The following is an 18,973-nucleotide window of genomic DNA, read 5'->3' as shown; positions in this document are numbered from 1 at the left end:
TCGGTATGTTGGTGGTACCATCCTGACTGTGGGGTACCACTCTATTTCATATGCTCATCTTTATCAATAAAATTGTTGTGAAAAAAAAAAGGGTGGGTCGATGGCAGTCAGCATGTTTTCAGCGGTACGTGAGGCCAGACCTCGTGTAGTGAAAGCGAGAACGCCCACGGGGCACAACAAATTGATTGGTGGGTAACAGCAATTTTCTCTTTCTTTCAGTTGATGCCAGTAGCCCGGTGCACATATGTTGGTGTGGGCATTCCTTGATTTGCAGAGTGGAGCAGCAATTCCGGGGGTCCAGTCTGGAGGAATCACAAAAGGCTGCAGGGTTCACGCACCATTGGTTGGGGGTGGAGGGGCAAAATATGCAACAGGTGTTTGGCCATTTTGAGCAGGCATTGCGATCTGGAGTATTTCCTCGACCGGACATAGTAGTCATACACGTGGGCGGGGAGGATATGGCATCCATAGGAAGGCGCGGGGTGCGCAAGGCCTTGTTTTCGGTCATGGCTAAATTTCGACACTGCATACCAAAGGCAACAATATTGTGGTCGGAAGTTATTCCGCGAACAACCTGGGCAGGTGGAGTTTCGGTGAAAGCCATGAACGAATCGGTGAAGAAGTTGAACCAGTCCATTAGTAGCATTTTGGCAAGGTCATCCATGGGCGCTATTAGGCATAAATTGTTACACCTTGGGATGAGAGAGTTGTTCCATGAGGATGGGGTGCATCTGTCTGCCAAAGGAATAGCGATCATCATCCACACTGTACTGGGAGCTATTGCCGAACATAATCAGCGCCAGGTTGAGAGGGGAGGGCGAGTGCGCCAGGGACCTTCTCACCCTGTGGCGGAGCGCTGACAGTTAACACAAAAGGGGCATGCGCAGCAATGGAGGCTCAGCGACTGGAGGGACCCCAAGAGGGGGTACAATGGAACTGTACATTGGATAAGCGGAGAGGGAACTGACCTGCTGGTGGTCCTGGACTCTACTGCCAAGGATAGGCGCAGGGTTAGGACTGACCTGCCGGTGGTCCTGCTTCTGCCTTATCCCACAACATATGGACTGTGTGGACTATTTGGGAGGAGGCCTGTGGACAGGTACCTCGGTGGGCCGGAGAGCTATGCGGTGCCCTATATTCAAGTAATGCAATGTTGGCTGTAGCACGTTGGGGCCTGCCGGCACGAGGTGCGCAGCTGAGTGGATCAGCCAAGTCAGCCAACAAATTTAAGTACATGTGCATGGCTAAGCTGAAATCAATTACAATGATGTGTCTAATTTCCTTATTGCATTTGACATGTGGAGATTGCAAAGTATGTTGCTGCAAATTGATATTTATCCAAATAATGCTTTACTCGTTTTCTCCCGTAGTGGTTGTGTAGATTTATATGATTAATGTGAATAAAAGTCTACGCCTTGACAACACAACCGATTCTGGATATTCTTGGCCCCAGTGAAGCTGGGAAGTGTAAGAAGGGTGAGAGAGCGAGTGTTTCCTTGTGCGCGTACTATGATCAGGCGCTCCCCTCACCTAGAGGAGGGGCACCCTTAGTCGCGACAGGAAACCAAGCTTAGTTGAAGGGCTGGTTGCGACCACCGGCCTTTTTCTGAGGATGACGTAGGAGCCACGTCTGGAAACCGAAACCTAAGAGTATCGGTTATATAAGGTGGCTCCCCTGGGGTCTCCTCCGCTTTGTCTCCTGGGACCCCGGGAAAGCCGCAACAACTTTTAAAGCCACCCTCCCACCCGGCAGAAGGGCTCGGCGGAGCGCTGACAGTTAACACAAAGGGGGCATGCGCAGCAATGGAGGCTCAGCGACTGGAGGGACCCCAAGAGGGCGTACAATGGAACTGTACATTGGATAAGCGGAGAGGGGACTGACCTGCTGGTGGTCCTGGACTCTACTGCCAAGGATAGGCGCAGGGTTAGGACTGACCTGCCGGTGGTCCTGCTTCTGCCTTATCCCACAACATATGGACTGTGTGGACTATTTGGGAGGAGGCCTGTGGACAGGTACCTCGGTGGGCCGGAGAGCTATGCGGTGCCCTATATTCAAGTAATGCAATGTTGGCTGTAGCACGTTGGGGCCTGCCGGCACGAGGTGCGCAGCTGAGTGGATCGGCCAAGTCAGCCAACAAATTTAAGTACATGTGCATGGCTAATCTGAAATCAATTACAATGATGTGTCTAATTTCCTTATTGCATTTGACATGTGGAGATTGCAAAGTATGTTGCTGCAAATTGATATTTATCCAAATAATGCTTTACTCGTTTTCTCCCGTAGTGGTTGTGTAGATTTATATGATTAATGTGAATAAAAGTCTACGCCTTGACAACACAACCGATTCTGGATATTCTTGGCCCCAGTGAAGCTGGGAAGTGTAAGAAGGGTGAGAGAGCGAGTGTTTCCTTGTGCGCGTACTATGATCAGGCGCTCCCCTCACCTAGAGGAGGGGCACCCTTAGTCGCGACAGGAAACCAAGCTTAGTTGAAGGGCTGGTTGCGACCACCGGCCTTTTTCTGAGGATGACGTAGGAGCCACGTCTGGAAACCGAAACCTAAGAGTATCGGTTATATAAGGTGGCTCCCCTGGGGTCTCCTCCGCTTTGTCTCCTGGGACCCCGGGGAAGCCGCAACAACTTTTAAAGCCACCCTCCCACCCGGCAGAAGGGCTCGGCGGAGCGCTGACAGTTAACACAAAGGGGGCATGCGCAGCAATGGAGGCTCAGCGACTGGAGGGACCCCAAGAGGGGGTACAATGGAACTGTACATTGGATAAGCGGAGAGGGGACTGACCTGCTGGTGGTCCTGGACTCTACTGCCAAGGATAGGCGCAGGGTTAGGACTGACCTGCCGGTGGTCCTGCTTCTGCCTTATCCCACAACATATGGACTGTGTGGACTATTTGGGAGGAGGCCTGTGGTCAGGTACCTCGGTGGGCCGGAGAGCTATGTGGTGCCCTATATTCAAGTAATGCAATGTTGGCTGTAGCACGTTGGGGCCTGCCGGCACGAGGTGCGCAGCTGAGTGGATCGGCCAAGTCAGCCAACAAATTTAAGTACATGTGCATGGCTAAGCTGAAATCAATTACAATGATGTGTCTAATTTCCTTACTGCATTTGACATGTGGAGATTGCAAAGTATGTTGCTGCAAATTGATATTTATCCAAATAATATTTTACTCATTTTCTCCCGTAGTGGTTGTGTAGATTTATATGATTAATGTGAATAAAAGTCTACGCCTTGACAACACAACCGATTCTGGATACTCTTGGCCCCAGCGAAGCGTAAGAAGGGTGAGAGAGCGAGTGTTTCCTTGTGCGCGTACTATGAGTTCCAAACGTTGCAGCAAATTAGCATAAAACAGGATTTAAACGGACTTAGATTGATGGTCTTGGTCTTGGTTCTATATGATAGGAAGCTTGTGAACAATTGCAGAGCTGTGCCACAAATACCTCTCTCCTCTAGTCTCTGGAGCAATCTGAGATGAGACACCCTGTCGAATGTTGCCGACAAGTCAAGCAGCACTCACAGTGAGGGCTTGTTTTCATCCAGAGAGCATCTGATGTAGTCCGTGACCGCACTGAGCGCAGTTTATGTGCTATGCATGGGTCTAAGCCCGGACTAGGAAGAGTCCAGAATCCTATTAGATTCTAGAACTTCCTAAGTCGTCTATTGACATGCCCTTCCAGTAATTTTCTCAATGGGGGAGCAGTGAGATGGGATAATAATTGGACAACTCAGAGGCTGGTAGATTTTCCTTCTTGCAAATAGGAATAACCTGGGCGGCTTTCCAGTCTAATGGGACCATTATCGAACTGATCGAGAGGTTTAATAATGGGTAGAGGGTAACTTTCTCAAAGTTAATTTTTGTTAATATTTATTCAAAATCTCACTTTACTATTGACTTGGATTTTTTATAACTATTAAAAAATAGTGGTATGTTTATTTTTCTAGTCAGTCCCATTCCCAGGATACAATATCAATATTTAATATTGGTTCCCATTATTTCTCTATGGGCAACCCATCCTTTCTACAGTGAAATATCCTTGTCCACTGTAAGGACATGCTAACATTACATTTCTGCATGTTCTACTTTTAAATACTATGCACTCAGCCTTGGGGGCCACAAGGCTTACATAGGGGTATATATGGCGCAGGTCTCTGGGGGTTTGAGAATGTGTCCTCATTACAAACTTGCGAGAACATTTTCATCTGCTACTTATTAGGTGTGTCTAAAACCACGTCGACTTTTATGACTCACATTGAGACCGGCGTTAAATACCTTAGCGACATTATAAAAATATCACCCTGTTTGCTCTGGCATAAGATTTGGACCACAGAGGAGTGCAAATTGAATAGAAATCTCATAAAAGACTGTATGGCTTTGGACGGTGCAGCAAAAGTCAAGTGGCTGCGATACGTACAAACTATGTTTACTAACATTGGGCACTCTGAATTTTACGATGAACCAGAGACCCTACAAACCTTGACCAGACCGGCCCTTAAAAAACTATTATCCATACACTTAGAGAGCGCTAGATGGGACTCTGAGAAACTTAAAGGCACAACCCTGAGCTATCAGCAAATTACCCCTACTGAAGGCCTGCAATCTTATCTTGGGATTGAAAAAGCACCCTATGCTCGCATGCTTTTAACCAGGCTGCGTCTAGGGATTTTCTTCCGCCTGGTCACTTTGCCGAAACAGAATGACTGGGCCTCATTGAAATTAATATGTCCATGCGACGACCATTCAACACAAAGTAACATTCACGTCGTGTTCTTTTGTAATCTATATACCAGCCCGAGGAAATCATTTCTTCTACCTTTAGTTAAACGCTGGGGGATAAGAACATGTAAATCTGCATATTTAAAATGATTGCTTTTAGAAGATGTGGATGTTATCTTTGCTGTTTCCCGCTTCTTAATGTCAGTGATGAAATTTAGAAACTCAATGAGGTAACTAATACATGTTTATATTGACTGATTAGTGCAAAACGAGGCCCTTCATCCGAATGATTGCTCTAGATTTTAATTTTTGGAGAAACGTTTTATCTATTTTTGTAACTTTGTTCATATGAAAACTGTTCTTAAACTGTCTGCATAAATTGTATTTGTATGCTTTTATGATTTATTGATAAATCGAATAAAGCTTATTTGATTTGATTTGATTTACATAGGGGTAACTTATTAAAATTTAAAAGGGAGGTTTTTACCATGGACATCATTATGGGGTCTGCAGAGGTTGCAGCTGCAACCGCTGGCTTGCCCCTTGTGACCACTGGCTGTGCTTTTGCAACCCCATGCCTCCTCATTCCTTAATATAATAAAAAGTGGAACATGCTTTAAATGTATGTTGTATGTGTGCTAGTATGAATATGCCTAAGTGAGAGACACGTAGGTGTAAGAAAATGCTTCTGTAAGGTTGTGTGTGAGTGAGTGAAAGTGAGTGAGGGTCAAGTGACAGCTAGTGCATGAGATTGTGTGAGATTGAGGCCCATATTTATTATCCTTTGACGCACGGCAACGCTGCACCAGAGATGCTGCGCTGTCTTGCGTCAAAAGGGTAGAGTGAAAATGTTCCATATCCAGTGAGATATTGTGCATTTTTTCCCTCCCTGTCCGCTGGTGCACTTTTGGCAGCTATGCACCAATGCACATACCCTTCTGCAAAAGTGCAAAGTGTGTGCATTGTCTGAAGCACAGTTTTTGTGCTGAAAGGGGTTCCTTCCAGTACAAACACTATGCTTTCATGCTTTCCCAACTTTATATCTGTGCGGTACAATGCAGAATACATTCAAAGATAGAAAAACAAGAAGCAATGAAATCAAATTCCTTGTTAGGCCTTTTGATTTTGCCACAAATTCCTGTCTACCAATGTTTGCAGACAGGGCTTTGCGTCAAAACCCGTGAGTGGTTGCATGGGACCGCCAATGAGCCCTCCATGAAACGCCCCTTGATAGAAAGAACTGCAAAGCAGCGCGTAGTGCCACTTTGAGTTACTTCGTGATCCTGTCCACCGCAAAGACTCAATTGTTGTGATTTTAGGGTTATGTGACATGCCCTAGTGAAAATAATGAGGGTCGGGTCATATGATGTCACTTCCTGTGATGTCATTAAGGTCAACGTGTATGTGATGTCTTGTCCGCTACCCTAGGTATTTTGGTGAATCAACAACCATGGTTTTTACTTGTCATAAAGCATTTATCTTTACTGGTTGCAGTGCATGCTTACACTCAGGCTACACAGTGATGGGTTTGCACTGCCACCATAGTGTCTGGCACAACAGGTGCTGCAGTCCACAAGTGGCATTTAACTTCCAGACCCTGGGTGCACTTTTTATACCAAGGGCCTCATTTATGAGGTTTTGCCGTAGGGCAGTGCCGCAGGCCTTCCTGCAGCACCGCCCTATGACAAAAGAAAAGAGCAGGAATGTGCTGTATCTATCAGTCAGTCATCATTATCTCTTTATTCGGCTAATGTAGGCCATAAAAGCACATAAAAACACCCATGAATCTAATCTTATCACAACTATACGTACAAACTTATCTTATCATAGGTGTACAAAACTAGTATAAAAACACAGATGTCGCGCAAGATAAGAACATATCCAAATTCATTACTGACATAAATACGGAACATCCCATAAAATGATATTCAAAGTGCAATTAAAAAACGAAACAACTAAAAAATAGGACAGTATGGCGGCTCATCCTACTAAGAACCTGTCAACAAATACCTCGTATTTAGGGCCCACTATGTTAGCAGGAAATAATCGGGGCTACCTGAAACCATTAATTTGTGTACATTAGATTAAGAGTCAACTATTTAAAAATTAAAAAATGGCACCAAACGTGGTTGTAACATACAGTCATATAAAGTGCAAACACATCGTTACAATACCAGTAGACACTATGTGCAAATAAAAAGTGCATCCCTTATGCTAGCCATATTTGACGCGGTCTATTGCAGCTAAAAGATGGACTCTTGTTAGTAAATAGCTTTTTCCTGAGTCTCACTGCTCCGGAAAGAAAACTTGCTACCCCAAAGCAGACTATGGGGGAAGTAAACATTTGTAGGTACATCAAGGCTCGCCTTGCTTGAGCAAATCGGTTATTCCTTACCAGTGGTATGATATATATGGACCTTAGTGGCTGGTAAAAATCACAAAAGAACAAAGTGCAAAATGTATTTTTTTGAAAAAATGTCATAGGGCCATGGTTTTAAACCACCTAACTTTAAAAATCATTTGGGGACAGCTAGAAAACAATTAATTTGGTTAAACTTAAATCTTGTTAGTAAAAAAACGATGGTAGGCATTGGTACCTATCAGATATGGTGCATTCCTGTCCTTTTCCCCAGCGCCGTCGCACTATGGGATGCCATGTGCCAACGCAGGCACCTTTGCACCATGGTGCAAGGGTGCCAGCGTTGCAGGGATGATTATGTTTGTGCACAAAGGGGAACCTTCCTGCACAAAAACAATCACAAGAGGCTTTTTTCTCTTTCTATGTGTGCTGCAGAATGAAGCAAACACAGAAAAAGGAAAAATGAGGAGAAATAAAGATATTTCTCCTCATTATGCCTCCTTAATGCCTCCCCTGGGGAGGCGTACGTTTTTGGCGCTGCCTCAGAGTTACGATTTCTTGTAAATATGGGGTAGTGTCAAGAAGCCATGGATGTTGCTGGGTACGCCCCCAGCAACACCCATTGCACGCCCCTTTAAGGCTTTAACGCAGAAAACTGTGTTAAAGGGAAGGATATTCACAAGGCAGCATTACGCCCAAAAAAGTGGAGTCTCGTAAATATGGAGTAGGCTCCTGCCCCATGGAATGCCACAAAAAGTGAAGTTCCGACTGCGCAAGGGGTCTTATAAATGAGGTCCCAAATACTTACAGGCTAGTTAAATGCGCCAATCAAGAATACGTGCATTTACCTATGGTTAAAGGTCGAGCACAAGCACTTCCCTACTGGTTAGGGGGTAAAGGGTATAACATTTTAGAACCAGCAAAAGTATGGGAGCCAAGAAAAAGGCGAGAAATCTGGAGTGAAAATATGGATTTCCTACAATAGCTCCCTAGGTCACCATTTTAGGACGACGAATTTACTATTCTGCCTGCCGTGCTCAATGAACAGCTTCGGAAGCTGCCAACTGGTGTGTGCTGTGGCGCCCCCTACAGATGGCAAAAATTGCCCATTGAGTAAGGAGGGGCGATAACTTCACATGCTGTAAGGTGACTTAACGTGCACTGGACGCCTCTGTAGTGTAAGGGGGGCGTCTCATAGGACCTTGTCTGGAACTTTCTCCACAGTAGTGGCAGCTCTGTTTTTTTATTTTACAATTTAAAAACTAAGGGACAGATCTACAAGGAAGTGCCGCAGCCCGGCACCGGAAGCCCTTTGGCTCCGCCACGCTGCGGCACTTCCGAAGCACAGGAATGCAACTTATTTACAAGAATATATCAAATCTCTGTGCTTCTCCCTGTGCTGGTGCACAAACTGCAGCCATGCGCCTATGCAGGCACCCTTGCACCATGGTGCAAGGATGCCTGCGTCGTGGGGAGATTGCTTTTGTGCAGGAAGGGGCACCTTCCGCACAAAAACAATCACTGCAGGCATTTTCCTCATTCAATGTGTGCTGTGGAATGCAGCACACATTGAAAGAGGAAAAAATGAGGATAAATGAAAACATTTCTCCTCGTTGAGCCTCGCTACGCCACCTCTAGGGTGGCGTAGCGTTCAGACGCATCTCCAGATTTTTAATTTCTCGTAAATCTGGAGATGTGTCTCGTTCCATGGGTGTTGTATGGGAACACCCACAGCAACACCCATGGAGCGCCCCTTCAACGCAAAGTGCTGCCGTATTTACAAGGAGAGGAAAGGTAACGCAGGGTGGCTTTTCCAGTCCTTGTAAATATGGAGGAGCCCCCTGCGCCACCAGTACGTCACATAAAGTGACGTACTGGTGGCGCAGGGGGCTTGTAAATTTGACCCAGAAAGTCTTTATTTTTTAAAGCGCCCCATGCCGCGCTTTCACTTATACAATGGCGGCCATGCACTTTTCTTTATACGCGGTTCGCCATATTCACGTTTGAAAACAAAGTCTTTTTTTCTGGTAGCACCCCGTGCCGCGCTTTCCCTTTAACAATGGGGGTCACGCGCCTTTCTTTATGCGCGGCTTGCAGTATTCACATTGTAAAACATCCAAGTGTTTCTTTTTATAAACACATCATGTCTTGTTTTCACAATAATAATATTTACGCTTAAACTGCTGTGATGTCCTCCCAGCACCTCCTCCCATTGACCGGTGACTTGCATTTACATTTTAACTTTAGCGTCCCCGTTGTTCACTGCTGCCATCCTTCCTATGCAACTGGCCAAACTTCCCCTGCTTCAAATGGTGGCCCCCATCATACCCGGGTCATAGCATCAGGTCAGTCCTTCCATTTATTAATCCTTCCTCACAAAGGGACCCTTGTTAGCCACATAAGGTACTGCAACCTTAAAGCAATTATGAAGGGTGCAGTACCTTATGTAGCCGATAGAGGTCCCTTCACAACTCCACAGGGACACCTAGTAACAGCCTCTGGTACTGCACCCTTTCCTTGCTGCCTGGATTTTACTTTATTACTTATAATACTGCTTGGCATATTTAAAAAAAAAAAAAAAATCTAACAAACATTAACATTTGCAACGCCAATAGGTCAAACTCTCACTAATGCGAGACCTATTGCTTTGCAAATGCTTGTATAGCTATGCAATTACCTAATCGGGGCCACTTCTATTATGGTACCCGGGCCTATTTTCTGTCTCAGCCCGCCACATACCCCTGGGGTTTCTCGCCCACCACTGTTCAATGTTGTGGTTAGTGGTGACTTGCTTCCAGGCTGGTGGACACACAGTCGTGTGTAGATGTGGTTGGGCGTAGGTTTTGTTCTCGGGTGCTGCTGTCATTTCACAGTGGCGGCCGGCATAACTTGCGGGTGGCGGAGGCAGGGGGGCACATGGGGGGCGTTTGTGCACAATATAAAAAAAAAACACGTACCTTGGGTCCCACATCTCTGCTCCCGCTCTCCAAGTCTTGCCTTGAGGAACAGGAAGCACAGCCAGGCTTCACTGACCAATCACAACTCTGCAGTGCAGCTTTATGATTGGTCTGATTGACACTCAGCCAGGGAATGGGGGCCTGGGCATGTTCTCCACACAGCCTGTAATGCAGCCTGCATGGAAAACAAGGACAGTGCGCATGACTGTTTTGGGCGGCCCGAGAGGCCCGGCCAAACAGACATGTGCACCATATTCACGTTGGAAAACAAAGTCTTTATTTCAGGAAACACCCCGTGCCGCGCTTTCCCTTTAACAATGGGGCCACGCGCCTGTCTTTATGCGTGGCTTGCAGTATTCACATTGGAAAACATACAAGTGTTTCATTTTGTAAGCACATCATGCCTTGTTTTCAGAAAATTAATATTGTCACTTAAACTGCTGTGATGTCCTCCCAGCACCTGCTCCCATTGGCCGGTGCCTCACTTTTACATGCAGGTAGTGCCACAAGGCCCTTGAAGGGCATGAGTGTGGTGGACATACACTGGTGGCTGGCTGGATGGACTTGAAACCTATCCCTGTAGCTTACACACAATCTCTGCAGCATGTGCATCAACCCCTCGAGCTATCTCACTGGCATTAGAACCTGCGGCCTGCACACGAATATCTGTAGCAGGTGCATTAACCCCTCTGACTATCTCACCCACATTAGAACCTGCGACCTTCACACCAGTATCTGCAGCAGGTGCATTAACCCCGCGGGCTATATCTGAGTTTAGAATTGGTGAATGCACATTTAAAAGCTATGGCTGCCTCCTCCCTGGCTCTGTCTCTATCCGACTTGAGAAGTTTAAAAACCTCCGAAGGCGCCCTTTGGCCCCCAGCTGAACCTTTAGCATCCTATATCCCCGTTTCCAGTGGCTCCTTCTTTTCTGGGCCCTTGCACCAAATCCTGTTGACACAGAATCACAATTGCAAGTTCTGTAGTAATTACTACCTACTCGGCAAGGTACTGGGAAAACAACTCCTGGTACATTCGGGTAAATGCTGATTCTAGTGCTCAGAGCCCCAAAGACTGCCCGTTACGCGGCATCTTAAAGGGTAAAACTAGAAATAGGAGTTATATTTTCATTTCATAAATTCTGATTCCTGTGGTATCATGTATTAAATGTGCCATAATTATCACATCCTCCACGGAGTGCACGTGATCAGGACAATGTCACACTTGTGGCAGGACAATATCTCCATCTATTAGCCAACCCCGTCTCCCTCTCGGCCAGTCCATGTTTCTCTCTCTGTTTCCTCTCACTTTTATTTCCCCCCTCCTTCCCTTACCCTCCACTATCTCCCCCCTTAATGTTATATTGAGTCTCTCATACGTTTCATGCTTTCTTGCTGCTTTACAATTTCTAAATATTTATTGAGGCTGCGGTCCTTGGTTATTGGGACTGTAAAGCGCACCGACAACCCTTGGGGTAGATCAGCGCTACAGAAAGAATTAAAATAATAAATAAATAAGCAAGATCCAAAAACCCTTTACATGTATTACTTAAATTGTAAACGGTGGCGTGCAGTTCACAAGAGAGCCTTTTGAGGGAAACAGAAGCCTGAACCCGATTCTAAGAATCTTTTCCCATCAGTCAACCTTCGCCGACCTTCCCTCTGTGGGGTCTGTTCACAAGCGTCATTGTAGTGCGACAAAATGCTATTCACAAAGCTACATGCTAAGACCTCCGTCTCAGCCTTAAGCACCCATCTCAGCCACAGTGCCAGGGATGTATGACGGTACGACGTGGGCTATTACCACGCATACCGTTACAACGCGTGTTTTACAACGCAAGTCGTTACCACGACTTGCGCTGTAGGGTGCGGACTTAGGAATAGTTTAATTTACTATTCCAACACCAGTCCCCGTGGAACGTTGGGAATGTGTTGGAATAGTAAATTAACTATTCCTTGTCCTTGAGCGTCCTCCAGCGCAAGTCGTGGTTACGACTTGCGTTGTAAGAGACGCGTCGTAATGGTAGCGCGGGGTAACATCCGCGTCGTAAAGGATGTTCCCCCAGTGCCAGAGATCCCGTGAACGTAATCCTGATATTGGGTGTGAATTTGCGAGGAACAAGGCGCAATAGTTGGAAAATGGGTAATATTTGCTCCTAAATATTTAAACAGTTTTTTAGTAAACATTTAAATTGGCCTCTTAAAGCGAATTGGTCAAATCTAGGCCACACCGTATGGTGAATGTTGCTGCGTCTCTCCCATTCTTGACAGAGCACAGCCCGGGCCTCCCCTGGGACCTGTGGCAGCACTTGTGCAACCGTCTCCCAAAGGGAATGGGAGAAACGGCCCAATAAGCATGGCTGGTGGAAGAAAACAGCTTCTTTCCGAATGAATCCAACCTCTTGAATTTCCTATCCGGATGAGCAGAAGGGAATGCACCTTGGGACGTAGAGGCATGCACCACCAAACTCTCTGAGGTGGGGTGTTGGCTGAGGAACTTGGGGTCACCCGGAGCTGGGCAATGGCAGCGCGCAATCCTCATATTCACCAGAGCCCCTGTGGTAGGTTTGGACCATGTCCCTAGAAGGAAATCTGTAAGTGCCTCTTAAGGGCAACAGGGGTTCGGGCGTGGAAGCCCCAGGTTGAAGCACTTCAGTCAGGAGATTAGTCCGGACCTGCACCCAGGGCAGCTCGAGTCCAAGGACCTCGGCTGCCCTCTTAACACCATGGCGTAGGATGCCCCCTCCTCCGTAGCCACTGTTGGCGGAGAGAGCATGCCAGTATCTGGAGAAGTATCCAGTCCACTTGCCTCCCCAGGTTCCACATACCAGTCCAAATTCTCCTCAGAGACTTCCTCATTTTCAAGTGGGTCCCCAGACCCCTTCTATTCCTCTCCTGAGCCTAGCACATCCTCAAAGTACTTAGGGTACAACATAGAACCTCTGGGTTCTGTCGATGTCAGAATCTGCGTCGATTGACGCCGTTCTGGCTCCGTGTCGTTGGGAATGAGGATGGGGCTTGCACCACGGACGGGCATCGGTGACGTCGCAGGCACTGACTTCGGAGTTGATGCTGGGGAAGGTCGCGTTGGCACGACCGGCAACAAACCGGATCCCTGGGGCCCCACAAGCGTTGTGGATGGAGCCAACGGCATCAAACCCAATGGGGCTCCTTCCAATTCCGCGGGGCTCGCAGGCTTATCAGCAGGGTTGTTCCGCTCAAATACGTGATGCATGGCCTCATACAATTCTTTTAGGGAAGCAGGAGTCGCTCCGGCTCCCGGAAAGGGGGGGCGACGCAAAGTCGACTCTGGCTTCAACTCCGGGGAACCATGCATAGAGCGTCAGTGCTCCTTACCTCTCTAGATGACGGATGCCAGTTGAGGTGAGGACAAAGTCCGCTTGGACTTCTTCTTCTTCTTGTTCTTATGCCTCTTTCCCGAGTGTCCAGAGGACCTTGGATGGGAGGAAGAGGACTTAGGGCAGTCCCGTAACCTCCTCTTCTTCGATTGGGACAGTGACCTCCTCATACTCTCGCTTGATGGTGTCGACTGCCGGGCCATGTGTAACTTCATCGCCCGCTCCCTCAAGGTCTTCGGAGCCATCGCCAGACAGTCCGAGCATGACTTCATATCATGGTAGTGCTCGAGTCACCACAGACATACCGTGGGGATTGGTGAGTGACATCATGCGGGAACAAGTCACGCACAGCTTGAAACCTGTCTTCCTTGAAGACATCCCTCGAACACGAAGTCAAAAAATCCAAAAGACTTTGACAAAAGTCGAGAAAAAGCCTGCCAAAAAGTGACAGAGCGGTAGCTCTTCCCGCATCGGCGCTTAACTGGTGCGGATAGAAAAGAACTGAAGTCCACGCGCCTGGTTGGCACCTATGTTGGGACTGCAACGTCATAACCAATGCTAACAATGCCGATGACGGCACGCAGAACCAAATGGAGCCACCCGATATCGCGCGCAAGGGGTATTGGTCAGTAACCGTTTCCAGATCCACCCTGACCCCTGGGAAATTCAAAGGTAGGTAATCTCCAGCTAGAAGTCTCTATTAGATCATAAAATTAAAGATGTACGCTTACACATGAGTAAATCTATGCATGTAAATTTACCTTTTTGACTGGGGCCCTGTGTTTTTAAGTAAGTGAAGGAGCTCCAGCTTCTATCTGACTTAAACTTGAGTGCTCATTCAATTCAACCCCTCACACACAACGAACTATCATAAGCAAGAATAATGAATTATAACTAGGGCTCCCAGTTTTATGGTGTTTATTTTTTCGATGTTTCCATTTGTAGTTATCCATGTTTATTTTGTTATCATTTTATATGTTTTTATCTATATTTATTTTGTAATGAAGCTGCAATTGGTCTATTTCACATTTATTTAACCAGTAAATATATACTCATGAATGATGCAGGTTTTATCCATTTCCAGTGCAATGCAATCACCTGAAACCATTTACATTGCAGAATAGTGAAAATAATCGGCACATCTTCAAACATTTCATCTTCATTAGGAAATCTTTGTTCTTTTTTTAACTCCACTGCCTATCAATGTTCACACACTGACCTGCCGCCCATGATTGACAGCAGTGATAATCGTCCAAAAGAAGACCTATTCTACGTGTTTTTATATATAGAAAAATGAATACAATAAGGAAAATAGATATGTTTCTGTCTGTATTTTTCTGTAAAGAACATTAAAAATGGAAGACTGGCAGCCTTAGTTATAATGTAACACAACATGGCTACAATGTCCAGTAACACACTGTTTCGTAAGCAAGAGCAAAAATGCATTATTTAACTCTAACAGGGCAGTCCACAGGAGGGGTTTTTAAACTGCAACTTTTGTAAACAACTTAGGGGCATATTCTCAAGGACTTATCGCCGAGTTAGCAGCACTTTATCACAGCCAAACTGGAGATAAAGTCATCGCCCCATTCACAAGCTGGTGCAAACAGCTGATATCCCCAGTTTACCTGCGATAGCAGCTGCAAAAAACATTACCACAGATGACACCGGCAACTAACGCTAATGAGATGCAGAGTAGGCGTTCCCGTGCAAAAAGCCACAGCAACACCACTGCACAACATTCACAACGACCAGCCAGATTGGCGATAAGATCACAAATCAGGAGATAGGGCGCGTTAGCAGCAGGGATTTAACACCTGCTCCGGTCTGATGTAAAGTCGGACGATAACCTGCACCATAAAAGGGAGCCCAGCCCAGAGCCACACCTGACGAACAACAGGTGCCATGGAGCCACTCATCATGCAGCTCGGAGCCCCAAGAGGGCCACAACACCCACGGCCACCACTCCCAGGCCAGCTACTCCCGTACTCCCCACCCCTTCTGTACTACCACAGAGGCAGGGCAGACAAAGACAGCGGACCTTCAGAAAGCACACCAGCTTCACAGACTTAACACCAGAGTGTGTCATTGCCCACTACATGCTCACAAGGACAACCATCCTACGCATCCTGACCATCATTGCCCACAGGCTGACGGTATCAACACAGCGGACAACCAACATCCCTCCACAGACAAAGCTGTTGGCTGTGCTGCATCTGTGGCCTCTGGTACCTTCCAACCAACAACTGCCAGAGTCGGAGGAGTCTCACAGCCAGCCCTATCAAAGTTCTTCACACCTGTCCTGGATGCCATCATCAGCTTGGTAACCCAGTACCTATACTTCCCCCACACTGTGCAGGAACAGTTGGAGACCAAGCAAGGCTCCTACGCCATAGCAGGCTTCCTGCAAGTGTTGGGGGCAATTAACTGCACAAATGTCCTACTTGTGCCCCCTGCCAACACTGCACACAATTACCGCAACAGAAAGCACACGCATTCCATCAATGTGCAGGCAATAGTGGACCACCGGGGACTCTTCACCAATGTCGTTGCCAACTACCCAGGCAGTGTGCATGATTCCTTCATCTTCCGACAGTCCATCATCAACCAGTGCTTTGAGACTGGCACCTACGTGAATGTATTGTTTGTTGGTAAGTACCAAAAGAACACACCACACTTCTCAACTTCACAATCATGCCAATCACTATTCTGGGAATGCACACGTTACAAACTCACATACAACATGCCAAACAATATGCACTCTTACCAGACACGACAGCACAACTTACTGTGCTCACCTGGGCTAGCCATGTACACAAGTCAACAACGGCATGGCACCTCAGCCACACAATAGCAGAATGTGTGGAGAGGTGGAAACCAGAATGTGCGAAGGAGGCAAGTGACACACGAATGAGAATGTACACAATGCCAAGTGGGACGTGGATGTGCTGGAAAGACTGCAGTATGCAGACCACAGACATGCCCATGTCGACATGTACTGCTGGTGTCTGGAGTGTAGTGAACAGTGGACGCAACCATGTTACTCAGGATGTGGGGAAGATCGCGGAAATATAGCTTGTTACGTCCCGCCTGTAAGCGTGAGCGGAGTGGGCTGGCCCAGCGTACGCCAGGCCAACATAGGGGTGTGAATAAAAAGCCTGTTGCTCTGGACGTGGTTCACTCCAGCAATGGACAACGTGTCTGCCAGTGCTGTGCCTCACAGCCCACCATGAGGCCAACGCCGTGAGCGGCGGTGCCTGCGATCATGTGCGCCTGCGGCAGCCCAGGCCGCAGGTCCCCAGGTCCGTCTTGGCCACCCATGCGCAACCAGGCCACACCGCACACCTGCCACACCGGTGTGTGTCAAAGAGGGCCCACCACATGCCAGTGCAAGCTCCAAGCCTGAGGCCCGCGACCTTGGCAGCCTCCTCAGACCAACACTGCCTCCGCGACACAGGCCCCCAGCACTCCTTCTTCGTTGACATACTCCACCGGCCTACACTGCGGTCATGTAGGTCATACATGTGGAACTGAGTCTTGATTACACAACGGCAGCATTTAAACCACTATACTCCCTTCGATGTGGTGCCATCAACTCTGTGCTTAGCATTCCAACGACACCTGTCTGTGGTCCCTTGCTGACTACTGCCTTTGGCCTACACTGCGGTCGAGTAAGTCACACATTTGGAACTGAGTCTTGGTTTCTTCATGGCAGAGTTCATAACATTGTACGCACGGAGAGGAGTAAGAGGAAGACGCGGTTCAGTCCAGAGGAAAAAAGTATCATCGTTACGGAGGTGGTCGAACACTGCTCTGGTGCCACTAACTCTGTGCATCACAAGCCAATGACACGTGGCTGTGGGCCCTTGCTGACTACTGCCTCAGCCTACACTGAGGACCAGCAGGCCTCAAACTAATCCAACCCAGTCCGGAACAGGCAGGACACGGCATCGTCGCAGGCTGAACACACGCCCAGCTCTGGTGCCTCTACCTCCGTCAACCACAAATCAACACCACATGCCATTCCAAAGTCGTGTGTGAGAGTTCGAGGAGGAGCTGGCTGGACAGCGGTTGGGCCACGCTGACCGCTGCTTCCGGGCTACACTGCGGTCCAGTAGGTCACACATATGGAACTAAGGGGCTTATTTATGAGCCCTTGCGTCACTTTTGCGCCGCCGTTGCGTCACTTTTTGTGATGCACCAGCGGGGTAAAAAATGTGCAATGTTACGTCATATTCACAAAGTGACGCATCCAGGTAGATGCATCACTTTGTAAACTCCTGCACCACATTATACCTGCACAAGGTATAATGTATGCAGGGTGTGCGTTCCAACGCAAGTAAGCCTCGTAGAAATGACGCAGTGAAATCTATCAGATTTCACTGCATCACTTCTAGGACGCAAATGCATCATTATCTTACGCCTGCCTCACAGCAGGCATACGATTGAAGCAGGCACATTGAAATGGGACTTGCCCATGTGTAATGACTCATTGATGGAGTTGCTTCACTTTAGTGACACACTCCAGCAATGCGTCATTTTTGCGCCTACGGATACGTCAGAAATACTGAGGTATCTGTAACTCCTTGCTACATGATGCTTCTTACTGTAAATATGACGCATCAGTGGCGTCGCTAGGAGGGCGCAATGAAAAGTGACGCATCACCATTTTCACGCAGCAATGCGTCACTTTTCATAAATGAGGCCCTGAGTCTTGATTTCAAGATGTCCGAGGTCATATATTTATGGCAGCCCTTATCTCACTGTACTCCCTTCGATCTGTTGCCAGCAACTCTGTGCATAGCATCATATCAACACGTGTCTGTGGGCCCATGCTGACCACTGCCTCAGGCCTGCACTGTGGTGAAGTAGGTCAAACAGTTGGCTGTGAGCCTTGATTTATTTAGGGCAGAGGTTACATCAGTGCACAGGCCTCATCGCAGACTGCATCCCCTTCCAGCACTGGTGCCACTAACTCTGTTCCCCGGAATTCATGGACACACTCTGGTTGAACTTTGGTGGCATCTGAGTAAATGGCCTTGGTGTTGTCTTCATCATCATGTAGCAGATGCAGACTTTGTGTTAGGAACGAGGCTATAGCATTCAACTCCTCCATATTGCCTGTTCCTGCCTTGTTGTGCCCTCTGCATCATGCCCTGGAACATTCACCTTGGACATCAACGAGGACCCGCTCAGCTCCAGTGACCCTAACTCAGTGCACCCGCAAGTCTCCGTCCCGTGGCGGTGTGCCTGTGCCGGTCGCAGTGCCTCCAGGGCCACTAACTCTGTGCTGCTCAAGTCAGAGACCCTTGCTGTTTGAACTTTGAACTTCTGATTGTTTGATCACTGTTGTAGTTCTTGCCAGCAACAACCACTGAGGGAAGGCTTACACTCACCCCACATCCATCCAGCACAGGCGTCACTGGCCATGTGACCCTGGCAATAAAAGCGGTCGGTGGCACGTGCCCGGAGCTAGTCCCACAAACCATATAAGTGTGTCCGTGTGCTCATTATGTATGCATGAGGGCCCCGGGCCCTACCACATTACATTGTGCTGTGTATAGCAGACT

General features: G+C 47.6%; 1 protein-coding gene across 1 annotated transcript in view; it reads right to left on the bottom strand.

Moving 5' to 3' along the window:
• The window catches only part of LOC144821692 (fibroblast growth factor 18-like), a 106,954-nt gene extending 88,435 nt beyond the window's left edge, over positions 1–18,519 (bottom strand). Inside the window, exon 1 of the mRNA XM_078678911.1 lies at positions 18,380–18,519. Within this exon, the coding sequence (XP_078535037.1) occupies positions 18,380–18,519 (140 nt within the window). The remainder of the gene's footprint in view (positions 1–18,379) is intronic.
• Between the last annotated feature and the right edge of the window lie 454 nt (positions 18,520–18,973).

The sequence above is a fragment of the Lissotriton helveticus genome, chromosome 2_2, assembly GCF_964261635.1.
Source record: "Lissotriton helveticus chromosome 2_2, aLisHel1.1, whole genome shotgun sequence".
In the NCBI taxonomy this organism is placed as follows: Eukaryota; Metazoa; Chordata; class Amphibia; order Caudata; family Salamandridae; genus Lissotriton; species Lissotriton helveticus.
Note: the sequence above shows the minus strand (reverse complement) of the source record. Positions and strands in the feature narration are given on the sequence as shown.